Source organism: Pogoniulus pusillus, chromosome 9, assembly GCF_015220805.1.
Source record: "Pogoniulus pusillus isolate bPogPus1 chromosome 9, bPogPus1.pri, whole genome shotgun sequence".
NCBI classification, from domain to species: Eukaryota; Metazoa; Chordata; class Aves; order Piciformes; family Lybiidae; genus Pogoniulus; species Pogoniulus pusillus.
Genome location: NC_087272.1, coordinates 6,724,871 through 6,738,998, shown reverse-complemented (window position 1 = coordinate 6,738,998; position 14,128 = coordinate 6,724,871). Strand labels below are relative to the sequence as shown.

Here is a 14,128-nt window from a genome sequence, read left to right as displayed (position 1 = left end):
TTGGCTTCAAATGTCTTTGAATAATATATATATGGTTTTAAAATCCCAGTGTAACAGTGATTATAAATCTCATAAATAAATGTCAGCTCTGTAAAGATTTTATTCTGTGTTCTTGACCTAGAGCTTTGATATTACCAGCGTGATCAAAGAGGTCAATTTTGTCGAGGTCCGTTTCTTATCAGCCATTTCTTATGCAGCAGAGCAGAGCAGATGTCACAAAGCATACAGCATACCCCCAGCGTGCCCTCCACCTGTGCAGAAAGGAGAGTGCCATGCTAATTTCATCAGAAAGGTAAGGGCAGAATTGTCTGTCTCTGGCTGCAGGCTTGGAAAGGGAAATGCACCATGTGCTGTCCTTACAGATGTATTCTGGAACCTGCAATGTCATTTAAAAAGTAGGGCATGTATTTCATTGCAGCTTCCTTCTCCTCTCCTGCCTCTCCCCAACTCTGAAACTTGCATCCAGTATGTTGATAATACAAGAGCCATAAGAAGGCCAAGCTTCACGTCAAGGTGTTTTAAAGGCTGTTTTCGTCAAGGAAGCAGCAAGGAGACTTACTGCTGAGAGAGAAGGATAGCATTGAAAAATGGGTAATCATTACATTGGATTCAGTGGGTGGGTTTAGCAATGTATGGTGACAATAGAGTTCGCAGTTGCAAATACCAGTGTGTATTGCCAAGGCTGTAAAAGTCTCAGCCAAGCAGCTTTGTGAGTGTTCACTGTTGTTCACGTGCTGTGCTATTTATACTGGGCAGCTCTGGCATGTCCCAAGAAGTGTTATCTAACAGAGAACCTGTTCTCCTGTTATTATGGGGTTGTGAAGTGTGACTTACAAGTACATGTTCAGTGAAAACAATGATGTAATATGCAATTAATGAAGCTCAGAAAACTGATTTAAGACATGACTTCATTGCTGTTAAAACTTGCTCAAGGCAAACTATCATTTGAGTAGCATCTCAGCTGTTTCTGCTAGCTTTGCAGATAGAGGAGCTGGCTGTTTTGGAATTTCTCTTTTTGGATGTTTTTACATGTTTGTCTCCACTCAAATGCCTTTCTTGTTAATAATTTTTAATCTTTTTGATTGAGTCCTTTTAGAACCTCCTCAAAAAAAAAACCCCAAAACTACCAAAACCAATCCAACAACAACAAAACCAAAAGAAAACCCAAACAAAACTCCCAAATAAATAAAAATCCAAACCAAAACCAAAACCCCCAAACTAAACCAGAAAATCCCCAAGTTAGTCTAAACCTGGATGTGGTTTCCTTTAGAACTTGTTCATGGAAACAGGGGATCCATGTTGTCCTGGCAAGATCCATCGGGATTAAGATGTTGTCTTTATTACTACTTGCTGCTACTTTTATTTTCATTAGATTTTGGAAAGTTGATTGGTTCTTTTGGCTCCAGTGTGCTTTTTGGAAATCATTGCAGGGAGGAGCATGGAAGGAAGAAGGCACTTAAACAGCTGTAGACTTATTTATAGAGCATAACTGGCCAGGACTGTTTTCATGCTTTACCTTTAAAATTGTAAGAGAATATCTTGGGAGTTTTGCTCCAAGGAGTTATTTGACTGTACTTGGAAGCTGCTCCAGAGAGGTCCAGAAGCATTTTTAATTCCAAGTATAAGTTAACAACAGCAGGGATGTCACATCTGAAAGTAAACATATGAGGACATTGTTGAAAGAAGCTGGTTGCTTGCCATCCTAAAGTAATGGAGAGCTGTTTACATGTTTGAAGTTCAGTCTGAGGTGCAGTAAATGTGTCTGAATCTGAACAGGAATGAATAGCAAAGTGCAAGACTTCACTGGTGATGTACTTGAGTGACACAAGCTTATGACGTATCAGTTCTGATAGCAGGCTCTGTAGTACTGCTAGCAAAACTTGACAATCTATCAGTGCTTCCTTTGTTGATTTTTTAATTAAGGGGAAATTCCTGACTTGTTTTCTAAGAATGTGTTGTCCTTGTTTTCACATTTGAAATAGGTACAGTGCTTGCTTCCTGGAAGGCCCTTTTGCAACTTGATAGGCAGGCAGGCCGACTTCAGCTATGCAAGGGATAGGCCAGCCTTGTGCAATGTGGGTTGCCAAAATTAGTATGCCTTGGCTGTAAATTGTTAGTGCCTAAATTTAGAACTGTAGGTCACTGTACAAGACTTTAAGGAGATCTATTGTATTTGCTTTGTGGGCTGGGGCCGTGTGAAGCTTGGAGGGCAGCTGAATAGAAGTCTTCAAGGGGTTTGTTAACGAGAGGTCTGACCAGGTTTGAAAACAGCTAGATGTAAAGCAGTGTAGGTACTCCCCTGCCTGTCCAGCATTTTGCAATACTGACAGTCATTCTGATGTTAGAACCAGCACTAAGCTATTTCTCAACCATGCTTTTGTTCCCTTTTTATAATGGAACCATAAAAAAGGGAAAATGGTGAACATGACTGAACTGAACAAAATGCACCAGACATACTCATCCCTTTCCTTGTACTAACCCGTGGTGTTGCATCCAAAAATGGAGGGTAAAGTATTTCAAATACAGCCATGATTTTTTTTATTTGATATTGTTCTTTTAGAATACTTGGACATTTGTAACCATCATTTTTCTGCTTACTTTGTCTTTTTTTTTTTGGGTATACAGTTAAATACTGACATTACAAACTAAAACAGTTCAGAGCTGAATTGAGAGCAAACTGCTGGGTTGCTTTTTTATTAGTATTATTTTTTACCTTTTATTTTTTAGGTTTTGGGCCAGGTAGTGTTTCATAGAATCATAGAATCAACCAGGTTGGAAGAGACCTCCAAGATCATCCATTTCACTAATACAAAATTTTGCCATATATGGGTGTTTAATACAGCATAGTACTATATGCACTTATATATATACACAGAATACATATATACATATATATACAGAATAGTATTATATACATATGTTACAGGGCATAGCAGCAGAGTTCTAGTCAAGAAATAAGAGATAAAAAATACTGTAGTTTTCTGGATTTGTGCAAATTAGGAGAAAGTCTTCCAGTGCATGTCAATAGTTTGTTTCTAGATAGCAGATATTTTTTATTTCTGGCACAGAGTCAATGTCTGTGTGAAACATTGGCTCTTGTAATGTAATTATTCTGTATTCCAGGAGCAGTGTTCATTTAGTTGGGATTGGGGCCCTTCTTTTCCCACTCAAGGAATCTGGAAGGATGTTAAGATTGAAGCCTACAACCATTACCACCTGATTTACTTTTCTTTGACTCCTTTCTTCGGTAAGTCCTGTTTCTGTTTTTGATTGGTGTTTTCTCTCTGGAACACAAACCATTTTATTGTTAAGCTCAATCAGCTGTCAGTTTAGGAAGGGTTCTATTGTTTTATTATGACTTTGTGTGTAGTTCTTACTATTGCACTTTTTTTTGGTTTTGAAGCAGTACTGCAGTACAAACAGTGGTGATTTAAAATACTAGAACTCAGAATCTATGGTGCATGAAGATTCCCAAGTAACTGCAGCTGTAGTAGAGCTGAGCTTAGCCTCTGTTCTGTTTTGAAAGCTTCCTCTTTTATTGCATATGTTTTCACCAAGACCCCAGATAAATATGCCTTCACAGAATCAGTCAGGGTTGGAAGGGACCACAAGGATCATCTAGTTCCAACCCCCTGCCATGGGCGAGGACACCCTACCCTAGATCAGGCTGGCCACAGCCTGGCCTTAAACACCTCCAGGGATGGGGCCTCAACCACCTCCCTGGACAACCCATTCCAGGGTCTCACCACTCTAATGGTGAAGAACTTCCTCTTCACATCCAGTCTGAATCTCCCCACCTCCAGCTTTGCTCCATTCCCCCTAGTCCTGTCACTGCCTCATATCCTAAAAAGCCTCTCCCCAGCCTTTTTGTAGGCCCCCTTCAGATCCTGGAAGGCCACAATAAGGTCACCTTGGAGCCTCTTCTTAACCAGACTGAATAGCCCCAACTCTTTCAGTCTGTCCTCATAGGTGAGATGCTCCATCCCTCTGGTCATCCTCGTGGCCCTTCTCTGGACACACTCCAGCACCTCCACATCCCTCTTGTAATAGGGGTACCAGAACTAGATGCAGTACTCCAGGTGGGGTGTCATCAGAGCGGAGTAGAGGGGGATAATCACTTCCCTCGACCATATTAGCCACACTTGTTTCACCTCCATTTAAAACAGAGGCACCTCCATGCCTTCTCTTGTTTCACCTCCATTTAAAACAAAGGCAAAGCTGCTATGGGAATTTAATTTTGTGATGGGAAGACAAATGCATAGCGAGCAGAGTTTCAAGAGCTTTCAGGACCCAACATGAAGTCTTGAGAGAAAAAAAGAGTTGTGCTATGCAAGGATAATTTGTTAAGGCTGCAATTTGAGAGGACAGCCTCCTGCATTCCTGCTACCTAACTTACTGAACCGGTTTCTTCCCTTGACATGGCCTTTGATTTTCCTCTCCTTTGTCCTGAAGATCATTGAAGCTGAGCAAAAGTAGTTAATTTGCTGTTGAAACTCTGTAAACAGTAATATGCCTCACTGCAGACCACCCGCAAGCTTTCTCTCACTGCCTTTTGTGCCAGTCTTCAGTGCAGTAAAGGCTAGCATGAGCGTCCTCTCCACTAGGTTGAATTTCAGCCCTTGGGAATAGAGTTGTTGTGTATGAATAAAAGAGGAAGACGTCACTCTCTGGCTGCTTTTAGAGCTTCCTGAAATAGCTGCAGGTCTTAGCTAGAATTAACGTGACTAGAATTTCCATGGAAAGCCCCAGCATAGACTGTGTGCTCTCTGAAATTTAGTTCTGGTCCCTCCCACATTCCCACAACTCCACCTTCTGGTAGGAGAAGTCTTGCTCTCTGGATAAGCAGAGGGAGCAAGTCTCGCTCATTCAGCAGAGAGAGGTTTGGAACCAGAGGCAAAGCTTCTTAGTATTCAAACATAATAATATTTATAAAAATAGAGAGTAAATGAACAACTTGAATTTAAGCTGCCTATGCAGTTGCACTGCTCATCAGATTTGGTGTCATAGCATTCTGACCAGTGAGTCTGTAAGGGATTTGTTGCTCTTGATTTCTGGGCCTAAACCCCACAGTTCATGCAGTTAACGGTGGGCTGAAAGTTCTGTGTGCCCATGGAGGAGAGGGAAAACAGACTGTAATGGCAGACCCTTGTAAGGTGAGTGACTTTTTAACCCCTTCAACATTGGTGAAAATTTGCCTTCCCTGGATAATGATGAGTGTAATATAGACTTGGGAACATATTTATTGCTCTTCATTCTACAAAAGACAGTGAAAATCACACCAGGGTTGAATGCAATTCAAGGCCACACCTTGAGTCCTGTGTCCAGTTCTGGGCTCCTCAATTCAAGAGAGATGTTGAGGGGCTGGAACATGTCCAGAGAAGGGTGACGAAGCTGGTGAGGGGCCTGGAACACAAAGCCTATGAGGATAGGCTGAGGGAGCTGGAGGTGTTTAGCCTGGAGAAGAGGAGTCTCGGGGGGACCTCATTGCTGCCTGCAACTACCTGAAGGGAGGTTGTAGCCAGGTGGGGATTGATCTCTTCTCCCAGACAACCAGCAATAGAACAAGGGGACACAGTCTCAGTGCCGGGGAGGTCTAGGCTGGATGTTAGGAGGAAGTTCTTCACAGAGAGAGTGATTGGCATTGGAATGGGCTTCCCAGGGAGGTGGTGGAGTCACCATCCCTGGAGTTGTTCAAGAAAAGCCTGGCTGAGGCACTTAGTGCCATGGTCTAGTTGAGTGGCTAGGGCTGGGTGCTAGGTTGGACTGGCTGATCTTGGAGTTCTCTTCCAACCTGGTTGATTCTGTGATTCTGTGATTCTCTTTCTGTCCTGGTGGAAGGAGTGCTAGAATAGAAACACAAAAGGAGAAAAGAAGTTATTAGTAGTTTGTGTATGTAAAACGTGTCTTACTGACAGTTTTATTTGTTTTCTCTTTCATTTGCCATTGCTTAGATGTTCATCTATAATATTTAAAGTATAGGATTATCCAGGGTATGTTTACAGATAGGTAATTTAATTGCTGAAGTTAATGGGATGTGAGGACCATCTGAGGTAACTGTAGAGAGTTCTCAGGGAAACCATTAATGTGTACCACACCACACTTCAGTGGCAGAAGGGACATGAAAGTACAGCCTATCAAGTCTAGACACAGTGGGCCAAATTCATCCCCAGCATAACTCCATTCATTTTGTTTAGTGGCTCTGGGATGGATTCAGCTCATTTTCTGTTAATACTGGTTTTGTTTCACTGACAAAAGTGATTGTACTGCCTTGTGATTACAATCTTTCCCAAAGAGTGCCACGTTCATATGAGTGCTGACTAAAAGCAAATATCATGTCTGTGGAAGTTGGTGGGGAAAAAATGCCCTTCCTAATGAAGTGACTGGTGTCGTGGTCTCTGGCTTTCATACAGAACTCTGAGAAACCCCTGGATGGGTTTGGAATGAAATCAAAAGAAGTTATAAAACATAAATCATAAATCATTCTGAGTTGACAGATGTTAAAAACATCTATCAAGTGCACTAAGCAAAAAAAAAGATTAACCTGGTAGGGCTGTTTCAAACACAGCCTGGAATCTGTTAAATTTAATGTGAAGTGTTTTAATTGTTTTTGGGTTTTGTTTTTTTTTTTTGTGAGAGATCATTTTAATTAATAGGTATATAAACACAATTCCTGATTTCCCATTTTTCTCCCTCTCTCTTTACTTAGTAAAGAATACTCAGCAGTGGAGTCTTGAAATTGAGTCTGTTTTTGATGTAGTCAACTCCAAGCCAGTTGCAGGTCTTGTGACTGTGGACATTCCCAAACTGCAAACACAGCAAACATTCAGTGTGAAGCTTCAACCTGGAGAAGGCAGCATTGTGCTGCATGTAAATATCAACAAGGTAAGGAGGTGTGTGTGGAATCCGAGCAACTGCAAAACGTTTCCTCTGGTTTACAATCTGTATTTCTACCTCCATGCCAGTTTTAGGCCTCCCTCACCTTCTTTACTGTGTTCCTGACTTTAACAGCAGTTCTGTGTAGGGTGAGAGAACAGTTCTTCTCCTCTCTAAAAATTGATGTCTGTGGGGCTACTTAGCTCAGTGTCAAAAAGGTGATGAAGCCTTTCTCTTACTGCAGAACAAAAATATCACATCACCAGATTACCTGTGCACTTCACTTTACTGACAGTAGATATCTTGTCTCCCATGCTATTTTTATTGGACTGTTTGGGACCACAAAATACTGCAATATGCATGGCTCTCCCAGGAAAGAGAGGAAACATCTCTCAGACCTCTCTTTCAGATAAAGGCAAAAGAGCTCCACGAGGAACTTGTCTGGCAGTATGATTTCTGGAAATTTTGTAGCAGTTCTGACATTGCCCTTGGATGGAAAAAACTCAGGAGGAATTTGAGAGAAGTAAAGGATGGTCTAATGAGGAGAGAACTCAAATGAGAAACAATTAATTTGGTATACACCCCAGTGATGAAGGAGGAAAAAGTTGGTCTGCTTGCTACCTTCAGTGAGTGCTGGGAAACTAGTTTGTGGCAGACTTAATTCACCATTTTTTAAACTTCTCTAGAACTTGTTTTGTTTGTGTTTTTTAGAAACAGATGAGTTTTATCACACAAGTATAATTAAGGAAAGATATATAGGCTTAAGAGATGGCAGAAAATGAGCTGGTCTGCTCTAGCCAACAACCATGTAGGTATCCCTGAAATAGGCAGCGAGTCCAGTGTGGCAAAAGGAAGCATGAACTTTGTCTTGCCTTCCCTTTGAGAGAGCAGGTCCCTAGTAGAGCCAGCTTTGCAGAACTGAACCTGACAGCAGCAGGCCCAGGCCAGTGAGCAGGTGGGAGCCCTGGCAGATGCAGCAGCAGCCACAGCTGATGGTGTTCTCTGCTGCAGCCAACAGCCTGATGGAAGCTGCTGTCTGCTTCACTGCCTTAAGGCACAGTCACACTGGGTGAGCCATGTTTTCTCATCAGGACTCTGGGGCTCCTGACAGTTCTGACAGCTAATAATATTTGAGGGTCTGCCCTCAAACCTCTGGATATTTTCCTGGCTCAACTTGTTTTCTCTGTTGCTGTGGAATGTTGCATTCGTTCCCCCAGTTTAAATGCATTATGTGTCTATTTGCAACTTTCTTGTCAGTTGAGTGGAGAAAAAGCACATTTTAAAAGGCAAGTGGGCTATTTCTGTTCTACTGTGCACACTCAGTGACTTGCATCCATGTGTGTTTTGTTTTAGTTTGACAAGACAAAAACAGTTTTCTAACTTCTTGTCACCTGGCATGCAAGTTGCATGAGTGATTATACTACCCAGTTTCATTTAAAACAATCATTAGTCTCTGCTTAGCCCTTTCAGGGATCACATTAAGCAGGCCCTGCAATGTGAAACTTCTGAAATGATTTAGCTTTATTTAATTGTCCCACTCCCAACCTCAGAAGAAATCTGTTAGCAGAGTGTGACTGCAAGTTTGTGAGGAAGCACTTCCTTCAAAGCAACGGCAACAGTGTTTTATTGTTCTTTGTAGTCAAAAGGCTTTGCTGCATGGATTCACATCAGCTGATTTTACAAGAAGCCCTGCAATGTGTTTCAAGTATCGATAAGCCTGACTTGTGTAGCACATACTAAACAGCAAGCCCTCACCAGACGTTTATTTCTAGTTGAGAGCTTACTGCAGATTGTTTTGGGAAGTCAGTAAGAGTTTGAGTGGTGCCTGTCACCCGAGATATGTAGCAGTCTTCCTGCAGATGCCACACAAAGTGCTGTGTTGCTAACATGACAGCGTTTTGCTTATCAGCTAATGGTGGGCATGGGGATGACATCATTAGTGGCCAATGAGACACTCTAGCCATGCCAGGTGGCTGTGAACACTCCGTGTTGTTGAGGCCCACGCTGATTTTGTGCTTTTATTTGTATCTGTGCAACACAGAGATTAGTACTTCTGCAGAAGCAGTTATGATCATTCTCTGCTGGGGAAGCTGAAACTTCCATAGGTACATTTGTGATTGTGTCCAAGTATGGCTACAGCAAAACATATTGTTGGGCTTCTCTTTGGCTTCATTTTGTTTGAAAAGACTGAGGCACTCCTTACATGACTCTATTCAGTCCTGATCCCTCCATTGTTTGTTGCATGCATTATTGCTTTCTTTCCATGATTTTTGTGTTGTGCATTCAACTGGCAAATGTTGGCAGTAGGATTGAGCAGCAGAAGTAGGCTGCTGGAATGAAGATATAAATATTACTTTGTGACTAGAAAAATGAGAAAAATTAAACCATCCTGTCACCATAGAAGTAGATCTTTTTTGTGTTTGTAAAAACTGTGGAGTACTAATGACAGGGTTAGGAAGCATGGAGAAAAAGGCAGAAGATGCTGATAAGGAAGAATAAAACTTATCACTTGGCTTAAATGCTTGATTAAATGCTTAAATGCTTGCTACAAGTGAAGCAGTCACTGTGGTCACATATTACCAAAGTCACAGCTGAGAAGTGTCCCCTCTGTGTGTTAAATGTTGTGTGTGATAAGTGTAAGGGTCAGTGAGAGGAGGGATACGATAGAGAGGCTAGTGAACAACATTTGCTCCTGACACAGCTATTTGAGGTTTGGAGGGATGTTCTGCCAGCATGCCTCAGCTAGATGTGTACGCATGCACATGGCCTGCTGTGGCCACAAGATGAAGTGATAGCCTGAATTTCAGTGGAAGAAATCACCCTTTTCTTTCGAAGTAATTTTTACTTCAGAGCTGCAGCTGGAGAGGTCCTGGCTACTGTGGCTCAGCTGAGGCACATAAACTCGTTAGACTTGTGGTAATTCACTCAAAGATAACCGAGCCCCTAACAGCCTCATTTGCTTCCTTCTATACATACTGCTTTGTGTTCAAGAGTTCTGCAGTGGAGGCTTGGTGGCCAAATGGGCATGGAAAGCAGACTGGATACAACATGACAACAACTTTCATCATGGAGGAAGGATACCAGATTGAGAAATTTTCAAAGGTAAGCTTCTCAGCTTGATTACAGCTGGCATCACACTGCTACTGTTGGGACGTCTGCTCTGCATAGCAGGTGTCTAAAGCTCTTAAATAATTTGTGAAAATGCTACTGAAAATTGATTTCTAGTTTTTTTAAATGTCACAGTGTGTGTTCATCTGTTTTCTGGTAGCCTTAGCTTGTGTGGATGCCTTTACTTGCAGACTGGAAGGTGACTTACACTTTGTTGGAAACCTCAGAAAGAAAAAGGTGTTTACTTCTTAAGCTTTCTACCTTATTAAAAAAGCACTTTTAAACTTGTTACAAGAGGCTGATCTTTTTGTATCAGGCACAAAAAACTCTCTGAGAGTTCTGTAGCTTATGTGAAGGTTTATTACAGAGATTTTTCTTGTTAATTCAGGTTTTTAAAACAATTGTGGGACAGTTGCTTTCCTGAAAGGCTAACATACATTTATTAGAATGTGATAGTTGTGCTGTAGCATCTGAAGTACGACCATCAAAGTAATAGTTGGTTCTTGTAATACACTGGCTGTATAATTATCTGTTTGTTTTCACTAAGAAGATTAGAAGGTAAAGTTTTCAATTGTCCATTTGAAAAAAAATCATGCAAGTTAGACTGGACTCCTTATCCCATCAACATGTGGAAAACCAGCAACTAAACTTCAATGCTTATTAGGTAGCCCTGATGTGTGCTTCTTCACAAACAAACTAATCCATCTACCAGGCTGTCATTTCATACACTTTGGCCCACAACAACCCCAAACACTGCTACAGGCTGGGGACAGAATGGCTGGAGGGCAGCCAGGAAGAAAGGGACCTCGGGGGTATTGGTGGATAGTAGCTGAACATGAGCCACCAGTGTGGCCAGGAGAGACAATGACATCCTTGTCTGGATCAGGAACAGTGTGGCCAGTAGGATAAGTGAGGTTATTCTTCCCCTGTACTCAGCACTGGTCAGGCCACACCTTGAGTCTTGTGTCCAGTTCTGGGCTCCTCAATTCAAGTGAGGTGTTGAGATACTGGAACATGTTCAGAGAAGGGTGATGAAGCTGGTGAGAGGCCTGGAACACAGCCCTGTGAGGGGGGGCTGAGGGAGCTGGGGGTGTGTAGCCTGGAGAAGAGGAGGCTCAGGGGGGACCTCATTGCTGTCTACAACTACCTGAAGGGAGGTTGTAGCCAGGTGGGGGTTGGTCTTTTCTCCCAGGCTGCCAGCAAGAGAACAAGGGGACACAGTCTCAAGTTGTGCCGGAGGAGGTCTAGGCTGGATATTAGGAGGAAGTTGTTGCCAGAGAGAGTGATTGGTACTGGAATGGGCTCCCCAGGGAGGTGGTGGAGTCACCATCCCTGGAGGTGTTCAAGAAAAGCCTGGATGAGGCACTTAGTGCCATGGTCTGGTTGACTGGCTAGGGCTGGGTGCTAGGTTGGGCTGGCTGATCTTGGAGGTCTCTTCCAACCTGGTTGATTCTATGATTTGTACATGTGAAAAATTCTATGAAAAACAGTGGTTTCTGGAGCTCTCATCTTTAAAGGGTTAGCCCTTGGTTTATGCAGTCATAATAATTATTATTTACTATTATTAGCAAATTAATTTTGAAACAAGAAAAAACACACCAGAGAAACACTAGTGCAGGAAATAGGGTTATAAAGCCTATAAAAAGGAAAAAGCTGTTGTTGCTGTGTGGAAACTGCACAATAGTAGGAGAAGTCATTGATTCCGCTTGGGTAGTTGCATCAGGATATGTCATTGTGCCCTGTGGCATATGATTATTGGCCTTTGTGGTCTACAGAAGATATTGAGAAGCTTTTTCTTTGTTTCTCCTCATAGGGAAAGGAAAGAGGTGGGGAGAAGCAAAGAGTGGGCATTAAAAATAAATAGCATATAAAACCGTCACAGATTCAGGACATAAAGTCTGGTTTTTCCTTTATGTGTTCTGAGAAGCTCTATTTTAGATTCTGACAGATACACACCACTACCACCCCTCTGCCCTGAGCTCTGTGAGTAGGAAAAGGCTCTATAAAGAATTTTTTTCATGTTGTACCACAATTTGCTCTTATGTCAGCGGGACTGAATCACAATGTTCATGTGGTTTAATAAGAACTTGGAGTAGTTCAGGAGATGCAATCAGGGATAAGTGTTCCTGCGTGCTGTTGTTCTGTTGTATTCAGATGAAATACATTTCCTCTCTTTCTCAAGAAAATAAAAATAGGGGTGAGACATTTCACAAGTGGTTTGTCTCTGTGTGACTGTCTACGTAAATCCATATAGGACTGAACTAAAGGGTAAAACTGTGTGTGAGAAAACACAGCTTGGTCTTATGTCAGATTTGGCTAGCCTCAGTCTGAGCTACTCTTTGGTTCCTGACATGTTAATCTCCAAAACATTAACTAATCCTTTGGGAAAATGTCTGGGTAGCCTCCCAGTATGTACTTGTGGGAGCTCTAGCCAGCTACGCTGGGAACCTCTGGCTGAAGGAAGTGCCTACTTCTGTTGGGTGTAGCAGAAACTGAAACAGCATAAAGCCAACATGCAGGACAGGGTTGGTTTTGCTTTTGTTTTTCTATTTATCCTGAGAAACAAACTCTAAGCCAAAGTACTTAATGTGCAAGGAAGTCATAGCCAGAAATTATCTCAGAACAAAACTGGTTTTCTTGAGGGAGAGTCTATCCAGTCCTGTTTGGTATTGATAAGTTGTTTTTCTTCCTGCCATGACTAATATGTCAAGGAATCTGTTACCTCTCCCATTGCCTCCTAAAGCATTTGTTTGCTCTTCAATTCTTCCCCATCCTTTTCTATGCTTATTTCTTCAACACTGTATTTGGAGGATTTATTTAATTGAGGATGTTTCAGTACTTGGAAGACTTTATCCTTTAGTTGTCCTTCCCTGTACGCTCTCTTCCCCCTCCAGGTCTTTTACCATGTCTTCCAGAAGTCTTTCCTTTTGGCTTTGTAGTTTTCTCACTGCTTTCACGCTGTGTTCTAATTTGTTAGGTCACTTGGGCATTCTGTGATTTTATTTTAGCTCTAGGCATCTTCATCCCTATTACTTTTCCTACTGTTAAATCTGGGAATGCCAAATGTGAGCTGCAGGCCACTTAACTGGGTGCAGAGCCTTAAAAAGACAGATATCTGTTTCTTAATTGTTCACAGAACCAGCTGATTGCTCTGTGGTTGCTAGAGAGCCTTTTCTGTGGTCTTCAAGACTGGGAGAAATCTTCAGTCCTCAGGCAGCAAGTTGGGTCAGATTTCAAGGTGGCCAAAGTCTTGGTAGCCAGAAAGGCATGTAACTAAAGATGCCAGATGCTAGCTGGCATGGGGGTCTCCCTATGCCTTTTTACCCTCACAAGGCATAAGGAAGTAGGAACAGAAAGAGGTGCAGTTACTGGTTGGGCCCCCGAGGAGCAGTGAGAAGAGGACACAAAGGCCCAGAACTCTGGAGACCTGGAAATGTGAGATGGGTCTGAGGAGTTTGCTGCTGCTGTATGGGTGGTCCTGGCTGGTTGTTTCAGCCTCCTGGATTTGGCCAGTTGCGCAAGTTCCACTTGAGTGTGAATAAAGTAGTATCGTATTACTTCCGTTAGCAGCATAAATACTCTATTACACATGCACTCTGAGACAGCCCCATCCTGCCTGGTGGCATCCATTAAAACAACCTCCCAAATATTTTGGGGGCCTAAACTATGACTCCCATTGTGTGCCACAAAATAGAGTTACACTGGAGACCGAGGAGTTTTTTCTCCAAATCATTGAATGGAGTAACTGGAGGGAGGTCAGAACTCTTTTGCCACTGCAGTACTCATAATGTAGTTGTAGCCTTTAATAGTTAGGGTGACCATGCAATTCATATACAATATTGGTTATTTTTTATCTTCTCATGTTGAAATAAATCTGCAGAATTCTAGGAGTGGGTGTCCTAAATATTAAGTTTATCTTGCTGGTATATACTGAACAGTGTGCAGTGGCATCATAGTAGGAAGAGGCAGGGCACACTGTCCTCAGCATGTGTGTGGGCACAGGTGTTGGATGGGTGGGTCCCAAAGGCTTCTCCCTGGTTTGACTTTGTAAGTTTATTTTGTTATGGCTGAGAATTTCTTCAGTGGTATGGATGCTGAGCCCCACTTGCTGCTAACCTGGTGTTTCCCTTGTGGCAGCACTGTGCAA

General features: G+C 42.3%; 1 protein-coding gene across 2 annotated transcripts in view; it reads left to right on the top strand.

Moving 5' to 3' along the window:
- Positions 1 to 14,128, top strand: part of MANBA (mannosidase beta) — a 60,842-nt gene that overhangs the window by 15,070 nt on the left and 31,644 nt on the right. For both annotated transcript variants that reach the window (XM_064148411.1, XM_064148413.1), the window contains exons 4-7: positions 122 to 292; positions 3,124 to 3,247; positions 6,707 to 6,882; positions 9,865 to 9,975. In XM_064148411.1, the coding sequence (XP_064004481.1) occupies positions 122 to 292; positions 3,124 to 3,247; positions 6,707 to 6,882; positions 9,865 to 9,975 (582 nt within the window). The remainder of the gene's footprint in view (positions 1 to 121; positions 293 to 3,123; positions 3,248 to 6,706; positions 6,883 to 9,864; positions 9,976 to 14,128) is intronic.